This window comes from Cynara cardunculus (genome assembly GCF_001531365.2).
Source record: "Cynara cardunculus var. scolymus isolate 2C chromosome LG 15, CcrdV1, whole genome shotgun sequence".
In the NCBI taxonomy this organism is placed as follows: domain Eukaryota; kingdom Viridiplantae; phylum Streptophyta; class Magnoliopsida; order Asterales; family Asteraceae; genus Cynara; species Cynara cardunculus.
In genome coordinates this window covers 5,102,466-5,121,956 of record NC_037542.1, presented here as the reverse complement: position 1 = coordinate 5,121,956, position 19,491 = coordinate 5,102,466, and the positions used below count along the sequence as shown (strand labels likewise).

Here is a 19,491-nt window from a genome sequence, read left to right as displayed (position 1 = left end):
TATCAAAATGTAATATCTCCAAACATGATTTTCGATCAACCTCTTAATTAAATTTGCCATTTATATGAACTCAAAACTCCATTATTTTCGTAATTGAAGCATCTTACGACCTTCGAATAAAACGAGATTTGGGACTACTACCCCCAACTCATTAATCTATGATTTTARTAARAAAGTTACAAGCTTAAACAAGAGATATATATCGTASCTTCACTTGGTTGTGCACTAGCTTCTCAAGTACCCACCTCTTTTGAAGCTCTATGTCGCTTGCCTTACTTCCTTGAAAACATCCCCCTTTCAAGAGATGGGGAAGAATTAGTATATATACCCCATCTTCCCCTACGGCATTAGTTGGTATAAAAATGGAGGTAATACTCTTACCTTCCATATATGCCTCCATTTCCTTTCTCACTCTCCATACCATCCTTAACTTTTCCAATCACAATATGAATTTCAAGCCAATCTAAAAATAGCGAATAATTTCCATATTTATTCAATAATTTTGAATATCAATTCAAAATATCAAAATGAGGTTTAGGTAAGTCTCTAATATAACAATTGTTAAAAATTCACTTATTTTAGAGTGTTACAGTTAAAACTGTAAAGTATTAAATTTATTTATATCCAGGGTCGGCCCTGGCCACGTACAACCCGTACGACTATACATCACGCGTCAAAGTCTTAGGGGATATCAAGTTGTCATAAAAGTGCTTACGATTGGTTTATATGTTGTTTTAGGCGTTTTAACAAGTTTTTTAGAATGTTTTTAAAATAAAGTGTTATATTAACTATTTTATACAACATTATATGAGAAATTGTCTTATAAAAAGATGAGTTTATAAGACATTTCTCAAAAGTGTCATTAGATATAAGTATTCTATTATGATGTTTAGAGAATCTAGGCGTTGTATAAAGTCAATATTATCGTAGTGAATGCTGTCGAGTGAGCAGGTTGTCATGGGCTCGTTTCATAGGGATGAAAATCACTCCGCTTATGTGTGATAAAGAAAGATAAAAAGACCATAATGCCTCTCACGTGAGGAGCACATGATAAACTTAACAAACCCTTGACTAGACGTTAAAAACGTAAACTAGTTTAGGTTTTTTTTTTTTTTTGATTAACCTGGATATCCAATCCCTATGCGAGCCGGCTAATCCCAGGGCGACCACCTGCTTTGTAGATAGCCCGAAGTCACAACATTTAAACTATTTTAGGTTTTGAAACATGAAAAATAGATCACTTAATGTACTTTACTACGAATCTTAAAAAGCAAAACCAAAAAAGGGACCCAAAAATATAATTCACTGTCCCTAAAATTAGAGTAACACCTTCAGTATAGACTATACAGAGCTGGTTTATTTCTCGGTTTCGATTTAATTCTAATTTGAAATAAAAAATGTAGAGTAATTGATATCCTATTCCTGGTAATGGGTAAGGATAAATCCGTTAGTCTGTTATGCATTATGTTTCGACCAATTGGATAAGTGTATGGGTAATGAAAAGTTTATCCACTTATTCATTACCCGTTTACCCGACATCTTAATTGGCGAGGTATGGATAAACGGTTTCCGTTATACATTTACTCGTTCCGCTACAATAATATATACATACTTAGAGGTTGTTTGTTTACCTCTTAATAGTTTCATTAAGAGGAAACATCTGAATCGTTAAGAGGTAAATCTTGTTTGACAAAAAAAAATCTGCCTCTTAATGRTTCTAAAACCATCTGAATGATTTTGTATCCTGGATCTCCCTTAACCATTAAGAGCCCTAATTTCATTGTACACAATTACCAAACAATTATATTTTATTGTGCATTATATCATGAGAGCCTCTTAATCATTCTGACCACTTAATCATTCTGCACCAAACCATTCAGCAATTGTCAAACAGCCCCTTATATATAATTAAATATTGATAATATTATTATGAGATAAACAATTATCTGTTCCGTTATCCACAATTTTAAATTGATAGAAACAGATAAATCCTTACCCTACCCGTTACACGCGCTAACCTTTACCAAGCCTAAAGGCAAGTAACTTATTTGATCAATAGAATTGGGCTTGAGAGCTTTGTTTTGCCTAATAAATCTCTCTTGGTCCAATCCAAATTACTAATTGGATTTTGGGTCCAATTCAATACCATTCAATATTCTATACATATACCTTCATATATAGATCGTCATCATTTATGGTCACGTTGTTAACTATTAAGAGTAATACTCTATGAAACGATATAAATTAAACTTTTCCATCCCACCTCACGTTGATGTTTTAATCGCTGTTTAATATTTTTAGGGATTAAAAAAACACACTTTTTCGGACCCATGAATATCAGAATCAAAAGTCCATGTTGGTTATGTTGAAATTCAACCGGATTTCTTCTACAATCGTGTGAATCACTTTCCAAATTCGATATTTCGACCGTATATGCCTGGTATCACGAAATCCGAATTGGGATAATTGTAAAAGCAACAATCTTGATTTTGGCAGAAATCAAGATCAAAAACTAGAGAAAAATATAGAGTGTCTTCAAAAAAACGTGTGTCTCCCAAAAATGATCATTCCAAATTAAAATTCAAAACTGAAAACGGGAGTTACCAAGTTATAGGATTCACAATCATACCATAGAAAAATCGAGAATTTTCCATTATAAACCCTATACTTATTTAATTTCGGGCCGGGGCGCTGCCCCTTGGGACCCCGCCCGCTGACCGGGCAGCGGGACCCCCGTTTTGCGTTCAGGGGGCGTTGCCCCCTAAATATTACCGGGACCGACTTAGACTAATACAAGCGTGCACTCCACACTCTCCATACTTGTTTTAGAACAAAGTTCAATCCCTTTGAAACACACGTATAAAATCCATTACACTAAATGTAACCGGTGACACTAAAATCACCAACAGGTTATAGATTGAAATCTTATTCTTTGTTTTAATTACATATAAGAGTACATAAGGTTCATACACTCATATTAGGTAATTAGGAGCTGCTGGTCTCAACCATCGGATTTGTAAATAATATGACTAGCATTTGATTCAACACTTAGAAATGCTCGTATTGGATATATAATATTAATCGGATTATGACACATATGGATTAACATCCGAACCTTAGAAGTTTGATAAGTTCAAAAGTTTCGGATCTTAGTCATCATCGAATCCATAGCTTAAGTGAAACGTGAGATCAAATCTTATATTTGATTATTCTCCATTCGAGTAGAAGAATCCGATTAAACCTATCTTCATGGTCACTCAATCTTGATTTTCAAGAACCCAAATTTTATTCCAAGTTATTCAAATCTGTGTAAGATTTGGAATATTATGTACTGATGTTAAACCTTAGATTTCCATTATAGGTGAACAGAGATTGACTTTTAGAAAAGAACATAATCATTATTTGATGTTTTATCAAAATTTTAAATTAGTCGTTATTTTCAAATTTTCAGGGTGTTAAATTACTGCTTCGAAACAAATTCAAAAGAATATCAAGAAAAAGAGAACATGCATTGGCCAAATCAAAGACCCAATCAGCCTTGCTATGGTTGTTCCTTCTCTGTTTCGTCTCTTGCGATTGTTGTGGTGTTGTCCGAACCGCAATTCATCACTTTGATTGTTGTTTCTGATGCTCTATTATTCGATGTTGGGAACCCTTGTTGTGTTTCTCTCTATTTTTTCCCAGAAACGAAAACCACGATAATTGGGATTTCCTGCCGTGAAACCCCCTCTCGATTGGATCCCTTTTATCGTGAACATTGAACAACCTCCTTACAATTCAGTTTTTTCAGCCGTCAACTCCTTCCCATACCTCAAGAACTGGGGTTAGAGGATTAGAGAGAAAATAGTAGAAAGAGAAAATTTTCTTTTACTTTAAAAAGATTTTACAGGCTAAACGAGTTCTGGGTCCTTTTTATATGCAAATAATGTAATTGACCGATTTTAAAAGTATAGACTTATTTGTTAAAAAAATTGTCTAATAACTTAATCATTTAAAATAAGAAAGCCCACAGTTTTTTGTCATTTTTTTTCAAATCAATATTGCATATAAAATCTTTTTGGTAATTAAATATAACTACATTATATGACAGATTCAACGCTGCATGTTCTTTAAAGAGAGTACAAGAAGCTTCAATTTCAATAATATATATATATATATATAGATAGATATATATAAAGAGAGAGACTTGGGATCCTGTAAGATAAGATTGTTTTCGTGAAACACGATTTTTACATTTAAAAACTTCACAAGAAAACACTGTGAATGTAACATTCACAATGTTTTTATTGTGAAGATCGACCTTCTTTTACTTTCACAACATTTTGTTGTGAAATTTCAAGTGTAGAAATCGTATCTCATGAAAACAGTTTTGTCTCACTTAAACTTAATCCTATGTGTGTGTGCATATATATATATATATATATATATATATATACACACACACACACACACTAGAAGAGTATTCATGCATGCAACAAGATGTATCTCGATTTTAATGTTTTATTTTATTTTTTTTGTTTTTGTCGATGTTATAATACGGTTTTATGTGATTTTGAGAAATCGATAATGTTTTTATTTTTGAATAAAATATAAATTTGAAGATATCATAAAAATTTGGAAAAAAATAAATATAAAAGCTCTAGTTTTTTTGTGTAATTTTTTTAATTCAATTTTTATTATAATTTAATTTAGGTTTAATAACAAAATAATTTAGTTTTAGTTTAATAATATAATTTCTTTATAAAGAAAATAATTATGTATTTTGTTAGAATTCAATGATTATCTTAGTTATGTTTTAGATTTTTTACATTTAAAATGAGAAGTTTATCTTGTATTAGATTATGTTTATCTACATTTAATTACACGAATTTAAAAATGGAGATCCAATAAGTTGTACTTATGCAAAATTTACTTGTAATCTTGAATTTTAAGTAATATGCATCAATAAACAATACATCATACGTATAAAATAGTTTTTAAAAGTTTTTATCAAATGTTTTATAATATTATATATATATACTATAAAATGACGTGACATGTAATTAAAAGATAAAATTTATTTAATTAAATATAATTGTTTTTTGGAAAATGAAAGAAATTAATAATTATTCTTATGATTGACCACAGTGGTCATTGGGGCATGAGTGAAAAGAATCTTTGGTTACATTCTCTGCAAGTTGTCTGTGACGGTTCCCCGTAACTTTTATCCCCTTTTCACCTTTTCCTTGCGTGTGGATATGTATGAATGTCTACTCACGTATTTTTTGCTAACTCAAATTTCTGAACTGAATCACATTTTTGTACCTTGGTGTCTTATTTTCTCATAAGATGGCCCCTACCCTTCTCTTACCATGATTGGTTCATGAGTTTTAAATGAATTCTAATGGATAATTTATTTGATCAAATTTTAATTCTTATCTCGGTTCACGTAATAAAAACTGAATTAATTCCATCTATTTGTATTCAATTTAACCAACATTACTCATCCAAAATCTGATGTTTCTTCTTGTTCTTCATCATGATCCCGGATTGGGTTTGGTTTTAGTTTTGGGGTTTGATTAGGGTAGATTTTAGGGTTTAATTTGAGGGTTCTGATTTTTTGGTCTATATAAGTATATCATGTTCTTAAGACACCTGTATAATATATGGTATATTGATTTGATTTGATTTTATTAATTTTCTTCAATGTTTGTCTTTTGCTTTGAGACGAGATGTTTATGGTGGTAGTGAGCTGAAATAAGGATGGTCTGAGATGGTGGTTGTCCTTATTTGGTAATGAGTGGTGGTGATGATGATTTGGTAATAAGTGGTAGCGATGATGGGTTGTTGACAGCTTAGGATCGTTTGTGTTCACACAGTGGGCACAAAAGTCCCAACAGTGGCGGTGCAAGTGCACGCCGACACTATGATCGCTTACAAGTAATAAAGTGGTAAAATACTGAGATTGTTTCCAAAGAGATTGAATTACTGAGACTCAGAGACTTTCATGAACTTTCTTGAGCGTGTTTCTGTTTGTGAATAAAAGATGGATTTTTGTTTATAAAAAGTTTTAAAAGATGAAATTAGCAAAATGAGTTTATAGAATAAAGAATGAGCATGAGTGTAAGTGTTTTTTTAAGATAAATCAACATTGTAATGGTTAGAAACTTATGAGTTGTTTATAAAAATTTCAATCTCTCAAAAGTGAAAATTCATAAACAGTCCCTACAAAGTTCCCACTCTCACCACTTCGAAACTTGTCGATTTAGCTAAACAGAAGAAGAAATAAAATTCATACTCAAATCTCTTTGTAATATGAATGACCATTGCGTAATCCTCAGCTAAATACATACAAAATTCACATTTCTATATAATTATCAAAGACTCTCTCGAGTTCTTTGTGCATCACTTAAGCTGTATTTCGAATATGCACATCTCTAGGTCTAAGATATAATATTAACACTTCAAAGTGATTGTTTATCCGTGTCGAGTTTAAGTCTCGTCTTGGTGACCAAGTTTACGAGGTGGTAAAGAGTAAAAACACTCAAATATTGTATAAAAATTCTAAGTTAAACTCACACACACACACTCATACAAGTAAATTAGCTCAAAATAGACATAAGAAACACAATACAAGACAATAAATAAGACTGAAATATAACTTTCATTAAAATAAAACTAAACTATGTTCCCACAGTGGTGACACTATGGGCAACAAATTACAACGTTAATACAATAAAATGAAATGCTAAGCTAAAATTAAGAGAAGAAAAGAAGAACTTCAGCTGGTAATACTTCTAAGGGATGCCTCCAAAGTGAACCTTAATGCCTTTTTATATAGGAGAGGAATGGATAAGGATGAAACTTTTTTCCCAAAGGAAATTAAGCAAACACAAGCCTTGGGGCAAAGACCATCTAGCAACTAATTAAAAAAAAATCAAAATACAACTTCAACAAGCAACTCCAACCGGAGAAGATCCTTGGACAAGATCTTCAAGCAAAACATTCTCCACAAAGTAGAAGACTAACAAAATTCATGAACATCCCTTAGTGGTGACACTGTGGACAGTTTCCAGAAAATACAGGTTTTCGAAATAAAATTTCTTCCTTTGTGTTTCATCATCATTTTTAAAAGATTTAGAATAATTGGAGAAAACAAGAAAATTGAGTATTTTGTAGATGCAAAAATGGAGGAAATACATAAGAAATAACTCTAGAAAAGGCATATCAAGATTGCAATTTACTCTTTCTTTTATTCCATATTTATCCTTAGCGGATATAGATATTTTGAATTTTGTACCTACCATTAATGGTCATGATCCTTTTTTGTTAACTCAAGTTAAATGAGAAGTACTTCAGCCAGTTTCCTTTTCTTCCTAGTTACTTTTTTTAACAAAAAACCTTGAACCTCATTTTGTTTATTTCATCTCTCCGACCAATCTGAACCTACCTTAGCCACCCCCTTCCTCCCTTCTCTTATCCCCCCTCTTCCTCTCCTCACCACCGAGACAACCATCATGAGTATCCCTACACTTTGTCGCCATCATCAACCGTCGACAGACATAACCACCAGCATCCCTACTTCTATTTTTGTTTCAACTTTCGAACCACTATTTTGCCTCCATATTTTTTCCTCACTGATCCAAATTTGTAAAGTAAAGAAGAAAGCAAAGGTAATGCATCAGCATCACCATCCTCGGTCCTCAAATTAGACTCATGTTTTGTCCCAAAATCTTTATGAACAATGAAAATAATGGGCTTCTTGATCAACTCGGATTGCCTAAAATCTATTTTCTGATTTTTTGGGTTTAAGTTTGAAGATGTTTTACGTTTTAGTTTTTGATTTGAGGGGGTGATTACTCAAGAAAACCTTACACATTCTCTTTAATCTAAAAATCTCAAAGAAAGGGTTACTATATGTTATCGAAACTTTGAGTTGGCATGACGTCCAGACCTATAGAGATATACCCAAAAAAGACAAGGAAACTTCACTGATGAAAAAATCTGTTGCTGATCAGCCAGTAAAACCCATCAGCAACAGATTACCGACATAAGTGCAATGTCGATAAAGGCTTAACCGGTGATTTATTTCACCGGCGACAGGTCCATCACCAATGGATTTAATTAGTGTTTAATCACCAATGGATATATTTGTTGGTAATCTGTCAGTGATGAATTTATATAATTATTTAAACATTTAAGTAAAATCAACGATGAATATATCCTCCAATAACCTGTCGCTGATTAATAAAACTATTGGCGAACTCATTTCTTTTTTTTTAATTTAAAATTGGGAATTTATTATCGGCGGATTTTCATCCACTGGTCCGCTATTATATTTCTGTTTTTTTTTAATTATTTTACTTGTAAATTTTAAAAAAATATTCAAATCTAATAAAGTGTAAATGACACATATAAACGAAACGCCAAATATCATACATTAAAGTTTCAAAGCTATGAATTGTTCCGGTGAAAAATTCAAATTACAAATTGAAAATAATTAATTGTTCACTACACACCACATCCAACAACCTAATAGAACTCTGGATCACTCGGCGGAAACTGATACTTCATGAACTTGGTGACCACATTTCCCGTATCTCTTCCATCTGTTTCCTACTTGCCTTGGCCCTTTCCGCGTCTCGACTATTCAACTCTTCAACTTGGGCCTCCAAAGCCTACCTACAAATATAAGACAACATAAATGTAAGTAGTATCAGCTAATATTAGCGTTAAATATTGTAATAAGAAAAGAAGTACAAACTCGAGCATTAATGGACGAGCTACCACCAGAAGCGTCGACACTAGTACACAACGTACTCTAATCCATAACATATATAAGGGATCTATGTTGTACTCAAAGCCGAACAAGCAACCTTTCTTACTCCTGCCTGTTGCTTGCTGCCCGCGCCAACAACTCTAAATCAATGAGAGGATAAGCATTGGCATCCTCCTATACTTCTGGCTAAAGTTAGCCTGGTCTTTGTCCTATATATTGTTATAAACAATGAACAACTTAAGTTCAAAAGGTGGACCGTATAACGGCTGTAAATTAGACGTTTATAGGTTAAAGTTAAACAATCCTAACGTTTGTCCAACAATTAGCAACCCAAACTAGATATATAAGACGATCCTTTTGCCCAATAATGGACAACCCAAACTAGATATAAAAGATCAAACAGGGTTAAGCAATCCTAATGTTTGCCCAATAAATGGCACCCAAACTACCTATATAAGACGAGGCGAATTAAACTTAAATAAATCTTAATGTTTATCCAATAAATGGAAAAACAAACTAGATATACATATATATATATATATATATATATATATATATGATGAGTTAAACTAAAACATTGTAACAAGTATACGTATATGCAAATAAACCTTATAGCAACTCGACTACATAAAGAAGTAACGTAGTCCCCTTGGCTCTCACTCCCCAAAGATGACTAATCTGAACTTGTCCTCTTCTTGTGCGCACGTCTGAAGAGGTCAATAGCTTAAACAAGCGATTGTTGCTCTTTTTGCTACATCAAAGATTCAGTTAGTATTTATTTGTAACATAAGAACAAAAAAACATACTTCACACTCAAGTTTTTAAGGCCTTAACAACCATCTCCTATGCTATGCGAAAGTGACGGACCAGACGGTGTCTTTGGCGTATTCACCATCTACCAACATGTATTTATCCGCCTTGCTACAATAGACTTGGATTTTTACTTGTGGGTCTTCCAGCAGTCTATCACGTCACTCCATACACTCTGATGGCGCAATCAGTGGGGGGAATGGCTTCAAGACCGACATATCACTATTGACATCATTGGCTTGATCTGTTAGTTCGTGTGTCGAGGCCAGCGCAACGACTGATTTTCTGGACGCGCTCAACCCATCATTGTAACCATATGTCATTAATCCATCAGTAATCACCAGTGAAAATTCCGTTGATAAAAGTCCATTTTTAGTAGTGATATAGATTATGTATAAACTAGGTATCAGAATGACACCCGTCCATTGGAGAACCCAGTGTACCCGTCTGGACATGGCCGGGGATTTCCCGCGAAATCAGGGATGGGGACTCTCGAAAGTTAAACACCAGGGATGGGCCGAGGTCACGAAATGATGAAGAAGCTAGAATAACTCAATGATCGACATTCGAACGCACCACGGTAACATGATCTCCATCCTGTCCACGTATATTAAATATATTATATATTTATTACTAAATATTTTTTATATCTATGATTAAATATATTATTTATAAATAATTAGATTTAGTATTTTTTTTTTTTTTAGATTTAAAAATAGGAGTTTGATTTTTTTTAAGGTGTCCTAGACTATGGTGGACAAATCCTGGCAAATTATGACCACAAGAAATCAACTCTGATAAACTCAGTAGCCATAATTGTTATATACGCCTGGAGTAGAACCCTGCGCAAATGGAATATTCCACTACATCCCCCAAAGCCTCAATCACTACGCTACAACCCTATTGTTGATCTTTAGTCTTCAATACATTTTTTCCGAATGTCTTTTTAGATAAAAAAAACTTAGAGAACTGAAAGTGTTTGATCAAACAATTACATATGATGTTGTGTTTTTATTCACATATGAATTTTTGATGCTCTGTAAAAACAAACTTTTTAAAATATGTGATATTTAAACATGGGTCACCATCTATCGAATATAGTGTTTAACACATTTGATTCAAAATATCTCACATAAATGGGGAAAAAATCCAGATTCCCTGTGGGGATCACCATTAGGGACGTGTATGTTGATGTAATCATATTCCCCAACAAGGACAGGGATGGGGATGAAGATTGTGATATGGGATGGGGATGGGAAATGGGGTCCCCACCTCATCCCCAACCTAATCCCATGTCTAGTATCAACATCTATAATTGTGGTATACAAATTTTGGAAAGAACAACTTTTTGTCACAATGGTTTTCGAGTTCGCTTGACGAAAAACGTCTTTTATTCAATTAGATTTAACATAAAACTATAATAAAACGTTAGTGGGAGCAGGATACTTCTTAACATGTTAAATATGAGATTTTGAATTAGAGCTCATAAAATTTAGGGGCCCGATTTTACATATGTTTGAAGTTTTCATCAATCTTGTTTTGATTCAAACTGGTAATTGTTCATACTGTTAGGATCACGTTTATATTAAGATTGTTATTTTTTTATATGCTTATGATATATGTACATTTGTTATATTATTTTCAATATTTTAAAAATAAATAAATGTTTTAAAAAAATTAATTTAATTTAATTCGTTTTCCCGGCGAAAATTATTACCGAGAAAATTATTACCGATGGATTTCCGACGGTAATATCCGGCGGTAATTGTGATAACCGGATCTTGGTTATCACCCAAGGTAATTAATGTGTGATTATCTGATTAAATGATTTCATGACAACATGATATATTGATACGTTTGATCATGCTAGTATGTGAATTTGTGCATTAATTGGATATATATACATATATATATATATACATATATATATATACATATATATATATAGAGGGATGTTATTCTACACCCTTTGTCATTCCTACACCCTATACAACCCTCATCTCAACCATTCAATTTTTAATCAATTAATTGTTTCCTAATATAAATTATTAATCATAATTAATAAACTCTATTCATATTCCATAAATATTCAAATCATAATAAATGAACTCCAATCATTTCTATAAATATCTCAATTAATTAGGTTGCAAAGGTTGTACAAATGCACAAGGTTGTAAAATAAATATACCCTATATATATATATACATATATATATATATATAAATGCATGATATATGTGTATATATGCATAGGTATATATGTATGTGTGCATGGTTTGTGGGTATGCATGCACATGGAGTAGCCGACCTTCCTGTTTGGGAAGGGTATATAAAARGGAGRTTAAGTCTCCATTAAATCTTCTTGCTATTTTTGGAGAAAAGTTGAGCGATTTAGAAGAAAAAGAGTTGACCAAATTATTTCTTGTCTAAAGATCAAGTTGGTTTTCAAAAGGCTTTTAAGGTGAGTGATTTCTAAACCTTTTTACATAAAATTTGATACTGGTTTTATTTGAATATTGATTATTATTGGAAAGAAATCAGGTATTTGTTTAAGGGTTTTATCCAGAGACAAAGGATGACCGGATTAAGTCTAAATTGGACAAAGCTTGTCCGGGTTATTCTTATGTCGATCAAGGGTTGGGCGATTAAGCCCTAAACCGCTCAAGTGTTGAACGGTTTAGTCTTAAACGATTAAGTGTCAAGCGAGTTATGATTGGTAAGAATGGTTAACATTTTGAACTGAGAAGTAGGAATACGACCATGTGGTGACCGAATTATTTTAAAKCGGTCAAGCTTTGGGCGATGTATTGTCCGGACTTGTTATCCGGACAAAGGTGTTGAAATTTATTCTAAAGTGTTAAATCGGATAAACCTTGGACGATAAGTTGTCCGGATTTGGTAAACCGGCCAAGACTTGATCGGAGATGAAGTCCGGCCAAGTCTATGCTGACCGAATTTGTTTTATGCCTTGTGCTTGAAGGATAAAAATTGTTATTTTATCATAAAATGGAATTTTGATATAAATGATTTTGGATTAATAATAATTCCAATGGTTGCGGTTTATTTGAAATTATTTTTTTGAAATGTTTTGATGAGGAAATAAGGGTAACATATCAAGGAGAGGTGTACCATGGGATAAAGGTGACATATCAAAGAGAAGTGTACCATGAGATAAGGGTGGCATATCAAGGAGAGGTGTACATTTGATATCAGGGTGTCATATGTATGTGTATTGTATGATATAACTCTTTCTATTATATCCTTTAAGATTACCGTGGTCTGGAATCTTTATTTCTCTGTGATTTAAAGATTTAGGATCAAGGTTCTTATTGGAAATCATAGTCTGGATGTTATTGAGGAGAAAATATCAGGTTTAGCCAGATTCTTTATGAAAACCTTGTTTGATTAGAAAAAGGTTTGAAAGTGGCATTATATGAAACCTGATTGGTTCAAAGGTATGAGAATTGAATAGCTGAGTGCTTAGTTTGAAAGTAAAAATGATCTGGTATTATGTCCATATTTGTTATATATATGAAAGGTTGTTTTCCATAAAGGTTTTGGTGATTTACACCCTGCAATAACATAAAAGGGTAACCCACAAGACCTTTCGGTCTAACCCTCATTTTGTGATTTTAACTATGTGTTGCAGGAGGTACGGACGGTAAGGGAAAGAGGAAAATGTAATATTTTCCTACATGCATTTCTGCATGAAGATTTGTTTTTGATGTACAATTTTGATTGATTAGTACAAGAAATGTATTTTGAATTTTGGACCTTGTATTCAGTCATGTTAGATTCTTGTACTAAGAGACCTGAATGAGATAATATAATGTATTTCTTCTGTATGAAATATGTGTTACATGCAATGTGTGTTATGGGGTGTTACAGTAATTTAATTCAATTTAGAAAAAAACCTTTAATTTTATCTTAATTTAATCAAGATTTCTTAACTAAACCGGCGAAAAGTTTCCGGCGGCCAGAATCCGCCGGTAAACTCGTCGGTAAATTAATCACTGGCGCCAACATTTCTGGCGGCAGTATCCGCCGGAAATAAGTATTTCCGGCGGATATTGCCGCTGGAAATGTTGCCCTATTTGGTAGTGCTATAGATTTGTTTCAATTATATTTTGAACTATTATAATTGATTAATTTTTCAAATTTCCCTTTTTTTGTCATTTTACATTCAACTAGTTTTACCAAACATGATTTGTTCATTATAAGCTATCAGCTACCTCTCATTTAGTTTGTCAAACATAGCATAAATAGACAACTTTCGTCTACGGACTTTTTCCTGGGAAATCCGTTGCTAAAGGGTGATTAATCATCAAACTGTCACAAAAGTTGGTGGATAAATTGTTGGTAAGTAATTTAAGTTAGTGACAAATTACCTAGATATTCTCAAGGCATTCTGTTGGCATTTTCTTGAAAAACATCTGAATTTACTGAATCATTAGTATTTTCTGGGCGAATTACCGAGGGAAATTTTTCTGGGCGATCTTTGTGGGTAAGAGACGTTTACTACATGCTTACCAGGTAAGCGCTTACCGATATCATTTACCTTATTCATCGAGCATGACAAAGATCATAAAGCTTACCCAGTAAGAGACAAGGCAAGGACTGAGAGTCTTAGCCAATAAGTGTGAAAAAGCGACTCTCACCTGGTTTAAGGTTACCACCAATCAATTTTGATGACCAAAAATCTTACACGATAAAATAAATTGAGAGTAAATCTCTTGCCAGTAAACGCTTACCTGGTAAGAATTTGATAAACGACCCCTAAAAATCTTACCATCTCTAGTTTTTTTTTTCCTATATGTTTATTTTCTAGTCATAATTCAATTTACTAATCAAATGCATTGTAAATCTTGTACAACAAATAATTAAATAGTAATTAATTTCGTTTCCAGTTTTTCGAATTAAATTTTCGAATGATTGTTTTATTTTGACTTTAGGAAGAATATTATCCTCATGATTATGAAACCCTACAAACGTTGTTATTCAATTTTCTACCTCAAACCTTTACTACGATTGTTCTTCAAAATCATGACAAGGAAACAAGTTGGCCATAACAATGTCTGGCCCCGGAATCAATAATGCTGATGGCGTCACCGTCCACGATTATATCACATGATTTAATTTCCATTTCATAATCATAATCATGATCACAGTAACGTTAATATTTACATATTTTATTGAATTATTTGTGTTTAAATATATATGAACTTGATGGCCGCTAGTAGTTTCAAAAGTTGATTTTCTGAAATCAAGATTTTGGAAGTCGATTTCCGAAATAAAATCAAGGTCTTATTTTGATACGATATAAAATATATGATTGAAACTGATCATGATCGATATCTGAAAAGTTGGGTTGGTTGGTGGCAAGCGTGCATTGCCACACTCACTTCCAAATGAATGCTAGGAGACACATGATGATGATTAAAGTGGTTATTGATTGTCCAATTTTACAACACACAAACACCCATCATTCCTACCTTCTAATTCAAGATGTCAACCATCAAATATTGCAATTAACCTAACAATATAATGATTTTGTTTTTATAATACAAAATCAGATCACAGATCTAGTATATCTTATTCGAAAGATATATACATATATTTCTTTCATCCCAAACAGTATAGATCGATCATTCCAAACAGTATAGATGCTGTCTTATATGAAGATCTATAGCTTATGAAAATGTTTTGAAAATCTCAAAACAATAATTCAAAACACTTGATATCAAGGTTTTTTCAAGAGTACGTCGTTTATCAAATGCTTACTGAGTAAGCGTTTACCAACAAAAGTCACCACTCGCACTTATCTTATTTGGTAACATTCTTAACCATCAAAAAAGATTGTTGGTAAGTGTCTTTTAACCGGTAAGCTCTTACTCACATACCGGATAAGATTTTCGATTCTTACCAGGAGATAAAATTATCAGTCCTTGTCATGATACTCACCGAATTAAATAAATGACATCCGATAACATTTACCCGTTAAGCTTCGATAAACAAGTAAAACAACCTGCAAGTATTTTTGATCATACATACAAATGACACAAATTTAATCCAAAAAATTAAACATTAGGATTTAAAAAAAAACCCCTACCAAATGATTGCCACGTGCGTCGCTACTGTTTTGTTCTTGTTGAATTAGTGATGAGTTTAAATAATCTAATAAGACATAACAAATAAGTCGTCTTAATAACTTCCATTTTATCAAAAAGCTAGCTTAGCAACTTTGTTTATATAACTAGTTATGTTATAAGAATAGAACTGATTTGATATTATATAACAGATTCATTTAAAATGCACCGTTAATCTTATAAACATATAACTTGATCATTTTTTTATTATTAACCTAGATATCCAACCCGTTATGCGTGTAGACTAATCCCAGGACGACCACATGCTTAGGTAGTTCGGAATCACCGCATTTGAACCTCCGTCGTCATAAGAAGATTTTTGTTTCTCTTTGGATTTGAACCTGGACCTCCAAGTTCAAACCAATCAAGCACCACCCTTTAGTTAACTTGATGATTTTGTTTTGTAGGAAAGAGGAAACAACATTCAATGATTTTTTAAATTTGAAGTGTATATTATATATTTCTAAATATTAGCAAAAATATCATAAGAAAACAAGAATATATAGAGAAAACCCCAGTTTTCATGAAAGCAGAGATAACATGAAGAACCATATCTTGAACATTTTCAAAGCCCAAGACTTACATTCATTGATTGAAATTTAAACAAGTAATATGATCCCACCCAAATCTCAAACTCTGATAAGATAAATACTGAGTTCTGGTCCTCCATTGCTGTCTGGATTCATCATGTAAAAAGCTTCAGAATCTTTTGATCCCACGATCCTTTCAAACCTAGCTCTCATGTACATCAACTCTCCTTCACCACCACCACCACCGCCGCCGCCGCCTCCCTCCGGCAACACTCCGGCACCCATCGTAATCGGTCCTACAGAATTGAACACTTTCCATTCATCTGGTCCACAATCACGCCTCATAGCGTAACCACATTTCTTGCCATTGCAGTATGTCCTCCACAGTGGCTCTTCCAGCAGCTTAAAACTCTTTTTCTCGGCCTTTTTATCGCACTCCAATGCAATCCGAACCAGCCCTGATGCCATTTCTCGAACCAAGAAGCTTGTCGGGGTGGCAAGCTCGACCATGAAAGCCGGGCCCAGCTTGGAATCCTCTTGGAACGCAATGTGGACGTGACCACGTCTGTACCCAAAAAGGGTACCCACAACTCTGGTGGTCTTTCCCAGACCTGAACCAGAAGAGGGTCGGCTCTTACCAAACGTAAGAGCCCACCGGAGCTTAGAAACCGACATGAGTGCCCGTTTCTTCCGCCGTGGTGCAGCCTGGGGCACCGGTAGGCTAAGCTCGTCCTCTAGATTCAGCTCCTCCTCAGTGACAACACAGCCAAGTGACGATGATCTGAAATTTAGGGTTTCTTCTTCATCATCTTCATCCTGATCAACTTTCTTTTTCCAGTGGAAGTATCTTCTTGAGAAGGAAAAGGAAGAATCTTGAGGAGTTTTGGCAGCCATGATTGACCTCATCTTAGGAAACAAAAGCAAAGGAACAATTGGGGTAGCAAAGAAAATGATAAAGATCAGAAGCCTTTGAGAAAGATTGTGTTTTTTCTCCTTGTGAAGGTAGCTTCTTTAAGGGTTTTTCTGTCAGAAGTCTGTGACAGTGAGAGACTTCAAGGGTCAAAGTACTGACAAAAGAAGGTGACCAGTCCCCACCTAACTCTTGCGAGACTTCGTTGTACAGTTAGAGACAAATATATATATATATATATAATATATATAGATGTAGAGAGAGAATCTATGGAGACAAAGCTTTGTGATACATCTTTTCTGTTGGGGAAGAGAGATAGAGAAGGAATGCTTGACTGGCTACTTGCTGACTTGCATTGGAAAAAGTTTACAAGAGCAGGTGAAGCCAACACCAAACAATACCCACCAGGCCACCAAGACCATTTTCCCAGTTCCCACACACCCCTTTTGTTTTCTTTCTAAGTTCATGCTATGCTAATGCTAATGCTAATGCTAGTAGCCAAAGTATGCTACTCCACTTGGGGTTTTTCCCTATGAGGATGTTCTAGTTTTTGCATTCAATCCACATTACATTTGGAGTTAATAATTGCATTTTTAGCACATAGGTTCAAATGCGGTTATTCCGGGCTATCTGCAAAACAGGTGATCGTCCTGAAATTAGTCGACTCGCATAACGGGTTGGATATTCAGGTTAATCAAAAAAGAATAAAAATAGTTAGATAATAAAGTTAAAATTTACTTGGTAAAAAAGTTAAAATCGTCATCTACTTAAATATTTACCCTGTAAGCGTTTACCAAGTAAGTAATAAGAGTTTACTAGGTAAGCATTTACTAGTAAATAATCATGTTCGGTCAAAGACTAATTGATAAGTAGTTGTATGAACTAATCACTATTTATATTAAAAATAATTGATAAATGAGATGAGAATATTGATTCAAAAAAATTCAAAAAGTCCAAGGTTTTTTGAGAAATATAAAAGATATCTATAATGTATTATAAAACATTTGAGAAAAAAAATTAAAACTATTTTTTGTACATGAAGTACTGTTTATTGATATATATTACTTAAAGTTCACGATTACAAGTAAATTGTGCATAAGTACAACTTATTAAAGCTTCATGCTTGAATTCGTGTAACTAACCATAGATAAATATAATCAAATACAGGATAAACATATCATTTTAAATATACAAAATCTAAAATATTATTAAGATAATCTAAAAACATTATCATTTTCTCAAAACTACATAAAACCGTATTATAACATTGACAGATGACAAAATAAAACAAAACATTAATATCGAGATGTATATAGCTGCATTGTGCGAGTACTCTTCTACTAATTAGAAAAACACTCAAACTTATTGAAATATTATCCAAAATAGATTTTCACAAACTTAGACTTTTTTTTATTAGACTGGAAAAATAGAAGTTGTAGCAATTGTTAAGCATGATCTAATGTTTTTTAATAAGATAATTGAAATTATTCATCAATTGTTGTATGTCGTGTGTATATTATATATAATAATTGAATGCATTCAAAATGATGTTATTTATAAAATTTATTATTTTTATTCAATAAAAAATATTTAATTATTTGAAAATTTTGTTTTAAATTGTCAAATTGCAAATAGTTAATTACCAAGATTCAATCATGAGTTATTACATGAAAAAATAAATCAAAATTATAAAGTGAAAGTCCTATTCCTGAGGGTCCAATGAATTCCTAATTGGAATTAGAGGGTCTTTAGATAAATTAAATGAAAATGATAATAAGGTGAGGTGCATATTAATTCATATTTGACTTTGTAAATTCTAACATAGATTCATACTTTAATTTTAATCAGAATTTATATGTGAATCAGTTTATAATTTATAATTCAGATTTATATGTAAATATATATATATATATATATATATATATATATGCCATCATGAATCCTAAATTAAAGATAAAACGAAATTCTCGTTTTCATGTAATTTATTGAGTTAAAGTATTAATTAAATTTTAAATAATTTATTTTAGAAGAAAATTTTTAATGTGTTTTTTATTTTACAAAAGGGTAAACGTTTAAAAATGGAGTGGATTAGTGTTTTAGTTTGCTAATATAAGTTTAAAAATGTCCCACCAACTTTTCTTAGATTTTTAAACAAGTTATAGTTTGTCTCTATTTAGATATATGATCTTAAGATCTTCATCGTTGAATTTTTTTTATCCATAGGTTTCTTATGTATTTGCAATTTGCATTTGATTTACCCGTATATATATATATATATATATATATATACTATATTATAATGCATTTGGCTAAAACTCTTAAAAACTCTTAAACTCTT

The 19,491-nt window shown here is 32.6% G+C and overlaps 1 protein-coding gene across 1 annotated transcript; it reads right to left on the bottom strand.

Annotated features, from left to right (window-relative positions):
• Positions 1 to 16,207: 16,207 nt before the first annotated feature.
• On the bottom strand, positions 16,208 to 17,149 carry LOC112528723 (protein MIZU-KUSSEI 1). The gene has a single exon (XM_025139754.1). It carries the CDS (start codon positions 17,147 to 17,149, stop codon positions 16,343 to 16,345), a length of 807 nt encoding a protein of 268 aa, XP_024995522.1. The 3' UTR covers positions 16,208 to 16,342.
• Between the last annotated feature and the right edge of the window lie 2,342 nt (positions 17,150 to 19,491).

Excerpts from the sequence above, each read along its gene's own strand:
- LOC112528723 (XM_025139754.1), bottom strand. The coding sequence starts at position 17,149 with ATGAGGTCAATCATGGCTGCCAAAACTCCTCAAGATTCTTCCTTTTCC.